The 16720-nt window shown below is 38.0% G+C and overlaps 1 protein-coding gene across 1 annotated transcript in view; it reads right to left on the reverse strand.

The window, feature by feature from the left end:
- The window catches only part of MPP6 (membrane protein, palmitoylated 6 (MAGUK p55 subfamily member 6)), a 66647-nt gene extending 51709 nt beyond the window's left edge, over positions 1-14938 (reverse strand). The window contains exon 1 of the mRNA XM_006832207.1: positions 14819-14938. Within this exon, the coding sequence (XP_006832270.1) occupies positions 14819-14935 (117 nt within the window). The 5' untranslated portion in view covers positions 14936-14938. The remainder of the gene's footprint in view (positions 1-14818) is intronic.
- Positions 14939-16720: the final 1782 nt, after the last annotated feature.

Consider the following 16720-nt stretch of genomic DNA (forward strand, 5'->3'; position numbering starts at 1 on the left):
AAGACCTGGCCATCTGTTCTCATCAAGTTTACAATCTAGGAAACTCTGTGACATAGTTCTATTCTATCCTCTAGATCATGTAGGATTGGAATAAACCTGACAGTCCACATGACTACTGTAGCTGTTATTTCTACCATATGGTGTCCAAAATACACATTCTAATTTTTAAAAGAAATATTTTTTTTATTTTGAATGTATTTTTCCTAGGTGATTACCAAGGTTTAAAATGGCAAAGGGAGACACATACTAAGGAACATTCTTGAGAAAAACTGTAGCGGAATGAATTTTAAAAGTCATATAAAGTCCTTTTATGAAGAAATTACAAATGTTATTGAAAGAAAAATGTCAAAGATCAAATGTGACTTAAGCAGAAGAAGCAGTTTGTTAGATTTGGTTAAGAGGAAAATTAAGACTAGAAAATGCCACAAAGAATGGAGATTGGTTATAATGCATGTCAGGTAATAGCAGGGTGATGACAAGCACCACCAGACAACACAGGATACGGAGAAATAATGATCACCACTGGAAAAAAACACAATAATTTACCCATTAGTTAACTCTTGTAAGACGAGTAACAAATGCCAATTGTTTATACACATTTCCTAGTAAGAAAATACTCAACTTAGCATCTTTTAACTGTGTAATACTCTAATAATGTCACAGTAGTATAAAAAACTTTTTCTGCAACAGGAACTGCATACTAAGGGGGGTTGCGGTGGCGGTGGCTCTATGTTTTTATACAGAAAAGGAGGCCAACTCTTATTGTCCTCATTTGCAGATGAAGATAAAAAAAAAAAGAGAGGCGAAGGGATTTGCTACTGATGACAGTACTGTCGCTTTTTTTTTTTTTTTAAGTGCTGTCAAGTCAGTTCCAACTCAAAACCTGTATAGGGTTCAAACCCAAACCTGTATAGGTTTCCCAGGAGAAGCTGGTGAGTTTGAATGACTGACTTGTGGTTCAAACCGACCGTGCGGTCCAGAGCTGTATCCTACCGTGTGGTAGTCTAAAACCAAGGCTGGAATTCTGACCTCTGAATGCTTACTCAACTTCATTGCCATATAAACAGCTACTCTGATACCATCTTACACTTAGCCATTCAGTCTCACAATGATGTTTTATGAGATACACTGTCACTGACTGCCACTGGAGTTATGGAGTCTGCATATTCTAGATGTGGTAACTTAATTAAAGTTTGCCCATCAATAACTGAATAGTTATTTTTTACTCCTATAGTTTACAGAAAAACAGGGCTTCAGAAATTGATGGACTACAAACTGAAATATTTCAACAAACTAATGTGGCACTGGAGGCAGTCACTCATGTATGCCAAGAAATTTGGAAGACAACTACCTGGCCAACTGAAAGAGGTCCATATTTGTGCCCATTCCAAAGAGAGGTGACCAAAGTGGAATATGGAAATCATTGAGCAGTATCACAATATAACATGTAAGTAAAGTTCTGCTGAAGATAATTAAGAAATGGCTGTAAGAGTGCATTGACAGGGAACTGCCAGAAACTCAAGTCAGATTAAAAAATGGACACGGAACTAGAGATACCATTGCTGATGTCAGATGGATCTTGGGTAATAGTAGAGACTATCAGAAAGATGTTTACCTGTACTTTATTGATTATGCAAAGGCTTTCGACTGTGTGGATCATGACAGTCTATGGATAACACTGTGAAAAACAGGTATTCGAGAACACTTAATTGTGCTCATGAGGAACCTGTACACAGACCAACACGCAGTATTTTACACAAAACAAGGGGATACCGAATGGTTTAAAATCAAGAAAGGTATGCAATAGGGTAGTGTACTTTCACCATACTTATTTAGTCTGTATGCAGAGCAGCAAATAATCTGAGAAGCTGGATTATATGAAGAACGGGGTATCGGAAGACTCGTTAACAACCTTGATACTCAGATGACACAGTTTTGCTCGCTGGAAGTGAAGTCTTGAAATACTTACTGAAGATGAAATACTACAGCCTTCAGTACGGATCGCAATTCAACGCAAACAAAACAAATCTCCTCAGCACTGGACCAATAAATAACATCATGATAAATGGAGAAAAGACTGAAGTTGTTAAAGACCTCATTTTGCTTGGATCCACCATCAACACTAAGGAAACACTAGTCAAGATCCTCCTGTATAGAATTTCTTAGGCTATAAACCTTTACAGGAACAAAAAGCCCCATCGGTCTCCTGTGGAGTGCCTGGGTGAATTTGAACCGCTGATCCTGTGGTTAACAGCTGAAAGCATAACCAACTACTCCACCAGGGCTCCTTCAGATACTGGGCGAGTTTGGTTCAATTTAGGTCTTTAGAGCAAGGAAACGAAAATAAATTATTAATGAATAGCAAACTCTAATGTATCTTTCCTTCCTATCTAGGTTCACCTAGCATCATTGCTGCCAATTTGGGGCAAGGAGGACAAATAGAAATGTGGAAACAGTTACGGTAAGAGAAAGAGAAAGCTAAGTGGGAGGGCAGAATTATGTTATATAAATAAAAAAACCAGGTTCTAAATCAGTTTAAAAGTGTCCAGCAATTGTAGCTGTTGTAAACAAGTGAAGAACATGCATCGCATAGCAATCAAAATCTACTGTCCATGGTGTTATTTTGACCTGAAAACCCAAAACCAAACCCACTGCCACTGAACCCATTATGACTCTGGATAGGAGGGGTGGGGGTGGGGGTGCTGACATGACGGGAATCCGTGCCAACTCAGAGCTGCCCTGCATAGCAGGGGTGGGGAACATTTTTTTCTGTCAAACTTTCTAACGTCATTTGCAGGCCACACAAAACTATCAAATTAAAAATTAGCCTGCTATGTTTGGTCAAACATTTAATTAACTCACCCCCTAATAATGTAATGGCTGGAGTCCTGGTGTGGTGCTGTGGGTTAATGCGCCAGACTGCAAAAGCTATGTCAACTGCAAGGTCAGGGCAGTTAGTTCAGGCTCACCAGCCGCTCCTCAGAAACTCTATACAGGGTCGCTATGGGTCAGAACCTACTCGATGGCACTTAACAACAACAACAACACTGTGATGGCTGGACCTTGGCAGGCCCAGATCAAATGATTTCAAGGGCCTTATATGGCCCATGGGCCGGATTTCCCCCACCCCTGCTTTATAGAGAGGATTTCTGAGGCTGTAAATCTTTGCAGGAGCAGAAAGACTCGTCTTTCTCCTGAATAGCTAATGGTGGGTTTGAACCATTCACATTGTAGTTAGCAGTCCAATAATAGTGATCCTACAGTGCCCCCAGGCATTCTTTTATTTTGACCTGAGTAAGAAGCAAACAACTTAGGCCATCAGTGGTGCTTGAAATGTGTATTGCTCTCCAGAAGCTGGGAAATCACTGAATCTCACCAGGCTCCCTGAGATTTTCAGGAAGGGCTGGCGCAGGACTTCTGGAGAACAACACACATTCAAAGGAACACAGTCAATCAGCCTAAGTGGGGAACAGCTCTTTAGTTTCTACTTGGATCAAAGCATCACGGGAAACACATTTGGTTGCTATGTAACCAAATTGTAAATGTAGCCTTTGTTTACAATGGCAATTACTGAACCATCTAGAACTGGTTGAAAGCCCTGAAACAAACATAACCCACTCACTGCCACTGAGTTGATTCCACTTCACTGCACCCTAAGTTAGATGTCTGAGACTGCAAGTCTGTATGGGAGCAGGCAGCCTCATCTTTTTCCCTTGGAGTGGGCTGGTGGATTTGAACCACCGACCTCGTGTGTAGAAGTCCTACACGTAACACTTAGCCCACAGCACCACCAGAGTTCCTTGAAACAGCATTATCTGAAAGTTTTTTCTTACCAACTTCCCAGACTGGTTTTATGATAGGAAAAAACTTCACTACAAAGTACAGAAACGGCTGTTTGTTTTCCCCCCTAATGAAACAGCAGCTGTAATTATATTAACGCAGAAAATCAATTTCTAAAATATGTTGTTGTTGCCAAGTCAGTTCCGAATCAGATTGACCCTGTATAAGGAGCTCTGGTAGCGTAGTGGTTACGAATCGGGCTGTGAACCTTAAGGTCAGCGGTTCGAAACTACCAGCCGCTCCGCGGGAGAAAGATGAGGCTTTCTACTCCCGTAAAGATTTACACCCTTGGAAACCCTGTACAGGATCGCTATGGGTCGGACCCGACTCGATGGCACTTAACAACAACAACTACAAGGTTTTCAAGTAGCAGCTGGTGAGCTTGAACTGCTGACCTTGCCAGTGCCACAACAGGACTCCTTTGGGCTCAACTGCATTAGGCAAATCTGCTGTGAGAGACCTCTTTAAAGTGTTAAAGAGCAATGATGTCAGTTTGATGTCTAAGATTCGCCTGACCTAAGTCATGGAATTTTTAATCGCGTCACATGCTTGTGAAAGTTGGAGAGAAAACAAGAAGACCTTAGAAGAATCAGTGCATTTCAATATGATTTTGGCAAAGAATACTGAAGTACCACGGGCTGCCAGAGAACAAACAAATCTGTCTTGGAAGAAATTCGCAGAAAACTTCTAAGAAGCGAGGATGGTGACACTGTCTCTCTCGTTGTTTAGCTATTTTGTCAGGTGGGATGAGTCCCTAGGAAGGACATCATGCTTGGTAAAGTGAAGTAGTAGGTGGTGTGGTTCTGTGCCATCAAGTCGGTTCAGACTTACAGTAACCCTGTTTAAGGTTTCCAAAGCTACACATCTTTATGGGCGAAGAAAGCCTCATCTTTCTTCTGTGGAGCAACTGGTGGATTTGAACAGCTGACCTTGCCATTAGTAGCCCAACTTGTAACTAGTACACCACCAGAGGAGAGTCAGAGAAAAAGAGACAGACTCCCAAACCTAATAGACTTACACAGTCATCTCTACAGTGGGTTCAGACCTAACTACAATGAGGATGGCAGAACAGGACGGAAGCAGGGTTTCGTCCTGTGGTGCACTGGGCTGCTATGAATCAGAACCAACTAGACAGCACCTAACAATGACGACACTGCATCTATTAATCTACAACTTCTTAAGCTCTGAGACATTGTGAAAGAAGTTAGGATCATTCATTCATGTTAAAGTCCCAATTTATTTAGTAACTTTTAAGAAGTAACAACTTGAATTTAACCAAGTTTTTTTTTTTTTAAAAGACACTGGAAACACTGAACCCTGACCAGATGTTTGAATAAATGGGTCTTGTCTCCCTTCACGGGAAAACTGACAGCTAGAGTAACATGATAAAAATGTATTTCATCTGCCACAAGTGGTGGGAAACCATGTCTGACTGGCTTCGGAGAACCCTGGGAGTGGGTACACAGATGGCCTAGTCTTCCTGTATGTCCAATTCTGAGAATCCTAGTCACCTCTGAGCCTTAGAAGAGTCAACTGAATAAAAAGTCCTTTCAGGACTTCTGAGTATTTACCCCAAGCAGACTCCAACCATTCTTTCAAATAAAGTTTGTAATAAAGGTTGTGGGCTATACCTAAAGTGACAAACACTACTGTCCAGTATTATTAACAACACTACCATGTATACTTTTAGTTATGTGTGTTTACAGTTCTTAAAAGCAAGGACTATATATATCACAACAGGTCTATGTGTAACACACAGTCCTGGTGTGGCACTGTAGGATAAGTACTGGACTGCTAACCACAAGGTCAGTGATTCAAACCCACCAGCTGCTTCTTGGAAACCCTTTATAGGGTCGCTATGAGTCGAAACTGACTTGATGGCACTTAACAACAACTTAAATTAACAACTGTTCCTCTTAAATACTAACTGAAAAATCTGAAAACACAGGACACATGTTTGGTTGTATGGTTAAAAGTCACCCTCATCCTCCCGAGAACAAGAAACAGTAAGAAAAGATCTCAAAGTACTCAAACACACACACACACACACACACACACACACACACCCCAAATTTGTGCAGATGTGAAAACAGAAAAACACTGCTCAATCCTAATGTGGCTTCTGCACATCTTACACAAAAAATAATAAACTTTGTTTTGAAAAAATAAAAAGAAGATAAAGTAAATACCAGCAAATGAGTAGAAACTTGTCAGAAAGCATCTAGGTAATCCAAGTGATTTTAAATTCTTAGAATGGAATTTTATCTCAAGGTACCAAGATAATTTCTAAATAACATGGTTGAGGACCTCTGAGAACAGGACTGGGAATGTCCGGTTGACAGACCACATGGTGGTGGTGGTGGTGGTGGTGGTGGTGTGCCGTGGAGTCAGTTTCAATTCACAGCGACCCTGTATAGGGTTTCCGAGGCGATAAATGTTTATGGCAGCAGACAGCATCCTCTTTCTCCTGCAGAACTGCTGGCAGTTTTGAACTGCTGACATTGAGGTTAGCAGCTGGACCTGTAACCACAAAGCTACCAGAGCTCCTTGGCAAACCATATAAGGGTTGTGAAATCACTTGGTCTGGCCCTGCCAAGGCAACCGCGGTTGCAGCCAACATGTTGGTGTTGTTAAGTGCCATCAAGCCAGTTCCAACGCATAGCAACCCTGTATAGGGTTTCCAAGGAGCAGCTGGTAAGTTTGAACCATCAACCTTGTGGTTCAAAGTTCAGTGCTGATCCTACAGCATTAGGGGTGAGTTAAGTTAAATGCCTGACCAAATCCAGCAGGTTAATTTTTAAATTGGTAATTTGGTATGGCCTGCAAATGTTAAAAATATCCAAATGGCCCTTGAAAGAAAGAAGGTTCCCCACCTCTGTCTTAGAGTAATCTATAGGATGATTACAAAGATTATACAGATGTCAGAAAATTAGAAATGGGAATCTGTTAAACTCTTTTCAAAAGGAGAAAGAACATTTTGGAAGCTTGTCTCTAATAGCATTCTGAGGAAATGCAAAAGAATCTTTATCATCTTTGAGTAAGAAAAGACCTTTCTGACTATGATACAAGCTCTGGAGCTATAACTGGATACCAAAAACACCACTAACAAATTTTAAAAATCCTGGTAAAATTAGCTATGAGCATTTAAATTTTTTTTTTTTTTTGTCAAAAGTTAGAAAAGTTAAAATACAAATGACAAGCCACACATATCACTACATGCTAATTTCCCAATATATAAAAACTTCTAAAAATCCATTTAAAAAAATCAACAGTTCATTAAACCAAACTAAGAAAGATTATGTCCAAAAGTTCACAGGAAAGAACATTCAAGTATCTCTTAAACTTGAAATGATACAAAGTATCCTTTTCCTCCTTTACAGACTGGCAAAGATAAAATGTCTTATAATACAGTGTGTTGGTGAGAATGTGGGAAAAGATGCACTCTTCCCACATTTCTGGTGGGAAGAGAGATTGGTGAGAAATTTTATGATATCTACACAAAAATTATAGCAAATCTTTAAGCAATTTCTCTTATACATATATCGAGCGAGTTTGTAAGAGAGAAAGTCATCCAAACATTTATCAGAGGACTGGCCGAAAATGTGTGGTATATTCACAACGGAGTATTATTCAGTCCTTGTGAACAATGAAGGTGCAGAATCAGAATCATATGCAAAGAATCAAGTGATCAAACAGAACGTGAAAGTTCTCAAATAATGTCGCTAATAACATACGTTTACCAACATTCTGTGGAAGATAATTAAAAGATGACTGAAGCCATACATCAACAGAAAACTGCCAGAAGTTCAAGCTTGATTCACAAGAGGATATGGAATGAATGAGGGATACCGTGATTATTGTCAGATGAATCTTGGTTCACAGTAGAGAAGATCAGAAAGATGTTTACCAGTATTTTATTAACTACGCAAAGGCATTCAACTGCATGTGTCATAACAAATTACTGATAACATGGAGAAGAATGGGAAGTGCAGAACACTTAAATTTTGCTGATTCAGAATATGTACATGGCTGAAGAGTCATTCAAACAGAACAAGGAGATTCTACAAGTCACAAAATTGCATCCTTTTACTTTATTTTGTCCATCTGTATGATGAACAAAAAATGAGAGAGGTCAAACTACATGATGAAGAATATAGCATTAGACCTGAAGGAAACTATGATATACAGATGATTCAACCCTGCTTGCCAAATAATGAACCTGACTTGAGGCATTTACTGATGAAGGTCAAGAAGTACACGCCTCAGTACAGGTTTACATGAAGTCCCTGACCTATGACTTATTAGAGTTACAACAAACTTCACCTGTGAACATCTGTTTTGGTGGGGAGGAGAGACTAGAGCTTATCATTATGCACTACACACAACACTGCAGTGTGGAATTTGTTGATGTTATCGTTCTCGTATACTCACTGAGATCCATATTTGCACTCATTCCAAAGAAAGGTAATCCAACAGAATGTGGGAATTACAGTATATTATCATTAACATCACATGCAAGTAAAATTACTTCAAAAGTAATTAATAACCAGTTGCAGCAGTAAGCTTGGTTCAGAAGAGGACAAAGGAGTGGGGTTTATCATTGCTGATGTCAGAGGGGTCTTGGCTGAAAGCACAAAATACCAGAAAGACAGGATGTTTATCTCTGTGTATTTGTGTTTAATTACGCAAAGGTATTCAACTGTGTGGACCATGAAATTCTGCGTAAGGATAACATTCTCCATATGGGTAATAGTGCAAAGAATGATAATTCAAGAACCCTTAATTACTCTTTTATTATAGCAAATTATAATATAGAGCCTGTACAATGACAAAGAGGCAGTCATTCCAACAGAACACAGGGATGCTGCGTGGTTTAAAATCAGACAAGGTGCGTGTCAGGGTTACATCGTTTCACCATACTTGTTCAATCTGCATGTTGAGCAATTAACTTAACACAAGACTATATGAAGAAGAATATAGCATCAGGACTGGAAACAGACTCACTGACAAGCTGCAATGTACAGAAGACCCAGCCTAGCTTGTTGACAGCAATGAGAACCTGAACCATACTGATGATCAGAACTATAGCCTTTAGTATGAATTACAGCTCAGAATACAATACAACAATCCTCATCACTGGACCAGTCAATAACATCATGACAATTGGAGAAAAGATAGAAATTGTCAAGGATTTCATTTTACTTGGATCTATAATCTATGCCTATGGAAGCAGTAGTCAAGAAATCAAAAGACATATTACATTGGGCAGTCTGCTGCAAAAGATCTCGTTAAAGTATTAAAGAACAAAGCTGTCACTTTGAAGTCTAAGGTGCATCATCTGATTCAAGTATTTTCAATTGCATCGTCTGCATGAAAAGCTGGACAATGAGTAAGAAGACTGAAGAGTTGACACATTTTAATTATGCTGCTGGCAAAGAATACTGACTATGTTGTTGCTGTTGTTAAGTGCCATCAAGTCAGTTGACTCCTAGCAACCCTGTATAGGGTTTCTAAGGAGTGGCTGGTGAGCTTGAACCACCGACCTTGCAGTCCAGTGCATTAACCTGCAGTGCCACACCAGGATTCATCTCAGAAGAAGTACAGCCAAAATGCTGTTTCGAAACGAGGATGGTGAAGAGTCATCTCTTATAATCTGAATCAGGAGGAAGCAGGTGCTGGAAAAGAACACCATGCTTGATAAAGTAGAGAGGGTCAGAGAAAAAGACGACGATTGCTCAGTAAGACAGATTGACACAGTGGCCTCAACAATGGGCTCAAACATAACGTTGGCGTAGGACCAGGCAGTGTTTTGTTCTGTTGTGAGTCAATCTGAGTGTGAACTGATTCAACGGCACTCAACATGCATTATATCTGCATGTTTATATGTAATGTTTCCATTCCCAAAGACACGTTAAAATTGGATTTCTAAAGATACTGACTGACAGTAAAGGGCAGTAAGAGAGAAAACAAAAAGATACTCATTCAACTTCCTTTTAAAGTTACTTGTGTCATAGTCATCAAAACAGAGAGTAAATGTGAGAAAATGAAAATCCTCAGAACTGGATTAACAAACATCATCATCATAACAAGTGGAGAAGAAACTGAAGCTGTCAATAGTGCTATTCCACTTCGATCAACAATGGAAGCGACATGGAGGTAACAGTCAAGAAATCAAATGACTTATTGTATCAGGCAATCTGCTGCAAAAGGTCTCCTTAAAGTTTTACAAAGCAAAGATGTCACTTAGATGACTAAAGTGCACCTGGTCCAAGCTATGGTATTTTTAGTCACCTCAAATGTATGTGAAAGTTGGATAACAGAAAAAGGAAGACAGAACAATAACAGATGTATCTGATGTGGTGTTGGCAACAAACACTGAATACTGCGTGAACTACAAAAAGAAACAAATTAGTCTTAGAAAACATACAATCAAAATGTTCTTGGAAAGCAAGGAGGGCGAAAGCTTGATTTGTTTACTTTGGATACATCATCTGTCTTGGTGGTAGTAGGCCCCTCTTTTTTAGCTCAAATCACTCTCCTTTTATCTCTTGTAAGATAAAGGTATTGGAAGTCACACCCTTTGGAACCTCCCATAAATCCTATCAGGTGGTGGTGGGATTAAGGGCGATGGGATCCCACCCTTCATCAAAATAAAATTAAATCACATCATGGGGGATAAGTACTACTCAACTGCTAAACCACTGAGAACTCTGGCCTACTCAAGCTGACACAGAACTTACAACTGCCCCAGTACCCTTTCCATTGCTATCTGCCATGTCCACATCTTCTTTAAATATCTATAGAAATATTTTGGACATCTAAAAAATCAGACTATCTTCTTACTGAGTCATAAAAAGTCCATGTATTTTGCATACAGACACTCTTCAAGATAAACATTTTGCAGTAATTTTCTCTCAGTCTGCAGCTTGACTTTTTAATTTTCTTAATGGTGCCTTATGAAGAAAAATGAGTCCTGGGACTATCAGAGCAAGCACTGGACTGCTAACTGCAAGATTGTTGGTTCAAATCCACAAGTTACTTCTCAGAAACCAGTTTAATGGTGTTTTAACAGCAACATGAAAAGAAAACTTCTAATATTTTGATAAAAATTTGATTTACAAGTTGTTCTTAAATTTTATGCATACTTTTAATGGTTTATCTTGAGGCTCTGTCTAACTCAGTCACAAAGCCATTTTCCAACGCATTCCTTCAGTTTTCTTGTTGTAACTTTTACTTTTAGGTCTATGATCTATTTTGAGCTGAGGTTTCCATATGACATAAGAGTAAGGGTTCATATTTCTTGTTTTTTGCATTGGGTATCTAATAGCTTCAATAACACCAACAGAAACACTATCACTTCTCACTGAATTATTTTGGCACGACTGACAAAAATCAGTTGGCCCTATGTGTGTGGGTCTCTTTTGGAAGCTATTGTGTTCCACTGAACATACATATTATACATACTTTATGTTGTTGTTAAGTGCCGTTGAGTTGATTCTGACTCATAGTGACCCTGTATAGGATTTCCAAGGAGCAGCTGTGAGCTTGAACCACTGACCTTGCAGTTCAATTGTTGTTGCTAAGTGCTACAGAGTCAGTTATAACTCAGAGACTCTGTATAGGGTTTCCAAAGAGCAGTTGGTGGCCTTTAACTGCTAACCTTGTGGTTAGCAGTTCAGTGTTTAATCCAATGGCACCACACTGTTAAGTGTTGCTGAGTCAGTCACTCACATAACGACCCTGTATAGGGTTTCCAAGGAGTGGCTGATGGGTTTGAACCACCAATCTCGTGGTTTGCTGTGCAGTGCTGGTCCACAGTGGCACATTAAAAGTCCATTTATATATATGTCATAAACACCACAAGATATAATTACTATCACTTCATTTTAAAGAATCCACTAAAAAACAACAACAAAAAAATCCACGCCATCAAGTTGATTTAGACTCATAGTGACCCTATACAGGGCAGATGAGAACTGCACTTTAGTGTTTCCAAGGCTGCAGATCTTTATAGGAACAGATCTCCATCCATTGTGCTAGGCTTTCATAGTTTTTGTTTTATTGCTAGCTGTTAGTCTTACTCTTTCCCATCAAGGCAATCTCTTTTTTCTGTGGCAATTTCATAACTTTCATTTCATCTTTGATTTTCAGGAATTTTATTATGATGCTCCTTCCTAGGTTTGCTTTTCTTCATATTTCTCTGCTTTCTATACCTGTCAAGTTGGTGTTTACTAGTTGTGGAAAAGCCTTGGTCACTACATTTCTTCTGCCCCATTTTCCCTTTCCTCTCTTCTTGGAATACTAATTATCTGTCGTTCAGATCTTTTGCTTTGTCTCACATCTTTTCTGCTCTGTCTCCTCTGAGCTTCAGTTTGGGTGTCTGCTACTGACATATCTTCAAATTCACTAATACCACCTTCTGCTGTATCTGGTCTTCTACTAATGCCACCAAAATGAGCTCTTAACTTTAGGCATTGCCTTTTTCAGTCCTAAAATGTGCATTTGAGTTTGTTTTTTATTGTAATTTTCTAATAACATTTAATATATATTAATCCTTTTTCTATCATTTCTATTTTGAAAGGGATTTTAATAAAAATTATTTAAAAATACTTATTTACACATGGAACTATCAGGAGCATTTTCTGGGATCTCACTGATTATTTTTTTTCTCTCATAGCCAGAGTCAGGTGTGGTGCTTTAGGATAAGCACTGGACTGCTAACCGCAAGTTTGGTGGTCCAAACCCATCAGCTGCTCCTTGGATACTCTATACAACTTGCTATGAGTTGGAATCAACTTGACAGAGATTAATAAATGGGAATCCTTCTAGTGTTTCTTTTTTCTCATGATTACTGATCACAAGTCTATGCCTCTATACAAGTCTGTTGTTGTTAAGCCCCATCAAGTTGGTTCTGACTTACAGTGACCCTGTGTAGGGATTCTGAGAAATAGTTGGTGGGTTTGCATCACTGCCCTTGTGGTTCGCAGTCCAGTGGTGATCCTATAGCGCCACACCAGGAGTGTAACTATGTGTATTTCTCCTTGTTTCCATTTCCTACTTATTGGAGTGTCCACCTGCTGTGACTTAGTACATTTTTCCTGAAAGCTAAACTACCATTATCTGTATATGTTAATAACCTGCTTGAATGTTGGATACTCCTGGGTTTTTCTGTTCTTTATTTCACTTTTATCAAAAAGCACAGTAGCTCCTTGTGTATCAGAAGTCATCCAGCCACTTCATATTAAGAATTGTGGACAAGACTATCCTCTGAGAGACCACCATCAGTGGCACAAAGATCAACAAATGTTTACTCACAGAAAAGTTCTTAAAATTCCTCCACACTTCTTTATCATGAACTTATATATGGACTTAGCCCTGTGTTATGGTAGAAATGGACTCTTAGCCCTGTGTTATGGTAGAAATGGACTTAGCCCTGTGTTATGGTAGAAATGGACTTAGCCCTGTGTTATGGTAGAAATGGACTTAGCCCTGTGTTATGGTAGAAATGGCAAAGAACAGAAGACAGAAGACCTAGCCTAAATCCATCTCTGTGACATCTAAAAGGACCTTAGACAAACCGTGTATTTACTCTGAGTCTTAGTTTTCAATTCATAAAGCTGTCCCAAAGACAACATAGTATCTGAGAGGGCTTCAAAAAGTTCATAGATAAATGGAATTAAAAGATCATTTTATTTTAAAGATCCCGTAAACTTTAAACACTGTGTAAAATGAGTAATATGATTATCTTGTTTCTAAATGTACAGATCAAAACCGTAAATTAGACAGAAGTGGGTACAGCATATAATGGTGGTGCTGTTGTTAGTCGTGTCATCGAGTCGGTTTTGACCCATAGCAACCCTGTAAAGGATTTCCAAGAAGTGGCTGGCATAACAGGTACATTAAAAATACAAAACTACAACCCAAAACCAACATCAAAGGAAGAGCTGAGAAACTATTTTAAAACTACCAATAAAACTTAGAGTTCTTTAATACAGAATCAAAAAATTCCGACTTATTTCAACAGATGTTGATGCTACTAACTTTACCGCTACGCAATACAGAGGCTGCTGTTTAGGACAAAAGCTCGACTCTGAGAGTAAATTATATCCTGCATATTATTAACAAAATATAGGAATACATAATTATCTTTGGAAAACCTGTAATCAAAAATGATTAAAATAAAACTTCCAGTTGGGTGATCTACAAGTAGATTAGTTTCTAGTGAAGAATCAAAGCATGCGGTCTTAATATCAACAAGTATGTAAATAAAATGAAGATTCTACAACATTCATTTACTTTCACTATTAGAAAAATTTTACAAAAGATAAGATTTTCAGTAATCTTAAAAGTGGCAAAAAAGATCATGGTTGTGGGTAAACCAAAATTTAGGAGTGCAGAAAGAATCATGCAGGGAACTTGAAAGAATGGTCATTGTTATAGTAAAGGAGTATAAGTGTAACTGACCGGGCCAAAAAAAAAAAAAAAAAAAAAGGATTGCATTAGTATATTTATTGAAAGAGTTAGGGAGAAATTAGAGAGCTGAAGACAAATTCAGATTTACTGTATCAAGGTTATGCATAAAAAAGAACAACACCAAGTACTGAATAGGAAGTCAGGAATTTATATAAAAAGCAAATACACAGTCTAGCATGTCAGAAAAAATGGTTGCTATTGTTGAGCATCAACAGGATCCTTTTGATAGGCTTTATAATAACTAGACTGTACAGTTACGATTTCCCTAAAACCTTTTAAAAGTCTTGGTCATTTTATACTCTATTGAAAGTCAGCACTGAAAAGACAAAAGTAGTCTAATTTCCATGTATGCTAAAATTTCATTATGTGACAGGATCCATTGTTTGTGAATTAAGTCTATGGTACATCTACCAAATTCTAAAATAGCAGTAACTAAGAGATCTCTGCACACACAAAAAATAAATTTCCAAAACAATTCAGTGATCTTATAAATAAACCAATATACCTTAGCAAGTGATTTTACAATAGGATTCTCCATGATCCCCTTGAGGAAAATTAGATCTATTTCTTCTGTTCCGGTAGACGAAGGCAGTTCCGTGAGGTTATCCAACACTTGCTGCATTGCTCCTGATACAAAAGCAATGAACAATGATCAATTTCAAGCCACTATGGGGGCAAGATTACACAATAGTGTAAATAAAAAACATTAACGCTTCTTAGAAAAATCACATTTAAAACATGTAACTGATATAAAGGCAGGTTTCACATAGACTTCCCCATGAATTAATAGGAAGGAGGGTTTTCACACTCAGCTAGAACTTTGCCAGACTACAGAACACATACTTAGAACTGTACATTTGGCTTTGTAATTTTCAAATTTAGAAACATTACTCAAAATTTCTGAATAGACATATAGGAAGTTAAGAGATTAAATTTATCATCAGAAAATTTCCCACAACAAGCTTAAGATCAGATAACTTCATGAGTGCATTCTACCAAATGTTTACAGCAAAATTAATACCAATCCTTCACATATTCTTCCAACAAACAGGAGAACACGTCCCAAGTCACTCTATGAGATTAGCAACATCTAATAACAAAACTAGACAAAAACATCATAGAGAAAAAAGAAAAACAAAACTACAGCCAGTATCGCTTAAGAATACAGACACACACAAAAATCTTAAATAAGTACTAGCAAACTGAATCCAACAAAATACAAAAGGGATCATACAAAACCATAACCAAGTAGAATTTATCACAGGAATACAAGGTTGGTTCAATACACAAAAATAAAAATTGTAATCCAGTGTATTAAAATAGCACAAAAATATCTTGAGATGCAAGAAAATTTTCTGACAAGATCCTACATCTTTTACGACAAAAACAAAGAACTAAGCATACACACAATATTCAACATAATAAAGTACCATCTATAAAAAACTTAACATCATACCTAATGATGAAAACCTAAAAGCCTTAATTCTCCCTAAGAGCAGGAATAATACAAGGTTGTTTGCTCCTGATAATTCTATTTCATATCCAACTAGAGGTCCTAACTAGGGCAATCAACAAGAAAAAGAAAGAAAAGGCACCCAACTTAGAAAGGAAAAGATAAAACTATCTCTAGCAAATAGTTTGATTCCATATATACAAAATTCTACCATAAAAGTTTTTATTAGAATTGGACACTGAAACTATAAAAGCACCCACCAGTAAACAAAACTGAGGACCTAAGTAATGGAAAAAACACCCCATATTCACAAAAATAGATGGGTTCATACTGTTAAATGGCAATACTCCCCATATTCAATGCAACCCCTATCAAAATACCAATGACTTTTCAAGCAAAAATGGAAAAGCTGACACTAAATTCATTTTATTTAGGAATTGAATGGATCCCGAATAACCAAAATCTTGACAAGGAAGAACTAAGTCAGAGGACTCACAATTCTTGGTTTCAAAAGGTAAAACAAAGATACAAGAAATTAAAACTGGTGTGGTGCTGGCATAAAGTCAGGCACATAGACCAATATCATAAATTAATGAGGCTAGAAATAAATCCATGTATCTACAAGCAAACTGATTTTCAACAAGAGCGAAAAGAAAATAATAGTCTCTTCAAGAAATGATGCTGGGACAGCTAGGGTAAATTAAAAAGTTGGTGAAAAAGAGCAAGACCCTTAGAGATGGACTGACACAGTGGCTTCAAACAGCAATGACTGTCAACATGCTACAGGGGCAGGCAGTGTTCGTTCCACTGAACACAGGGTGGCTATGACTTGAAACAAATTCAGTGGCACCTAACAAGTCAATAAGTATTGGTATTACGGTTCCAGCTCTCACATACATAGGTTTAAATACACTTTATTTGAAACAATCCCATCTGTGATCTGTGGACAGCTAT

Source organism: Chrysochloris asiatica, unplaced genomic scaffold (assembly GCF_000296735.1).
Source record: "Chrysochloris asiatica unplaced genomic scaffold, ChrAsi1.0 scaffold00006, whole genome shotgun sequence".
NCBI classification, from domain to species: Eukaryota; Metazoa; Chordata; class Mammalia; order Afrosoricida; family Chrysochloridae; genus Chrysochloris; species Chrysochloris asiatica.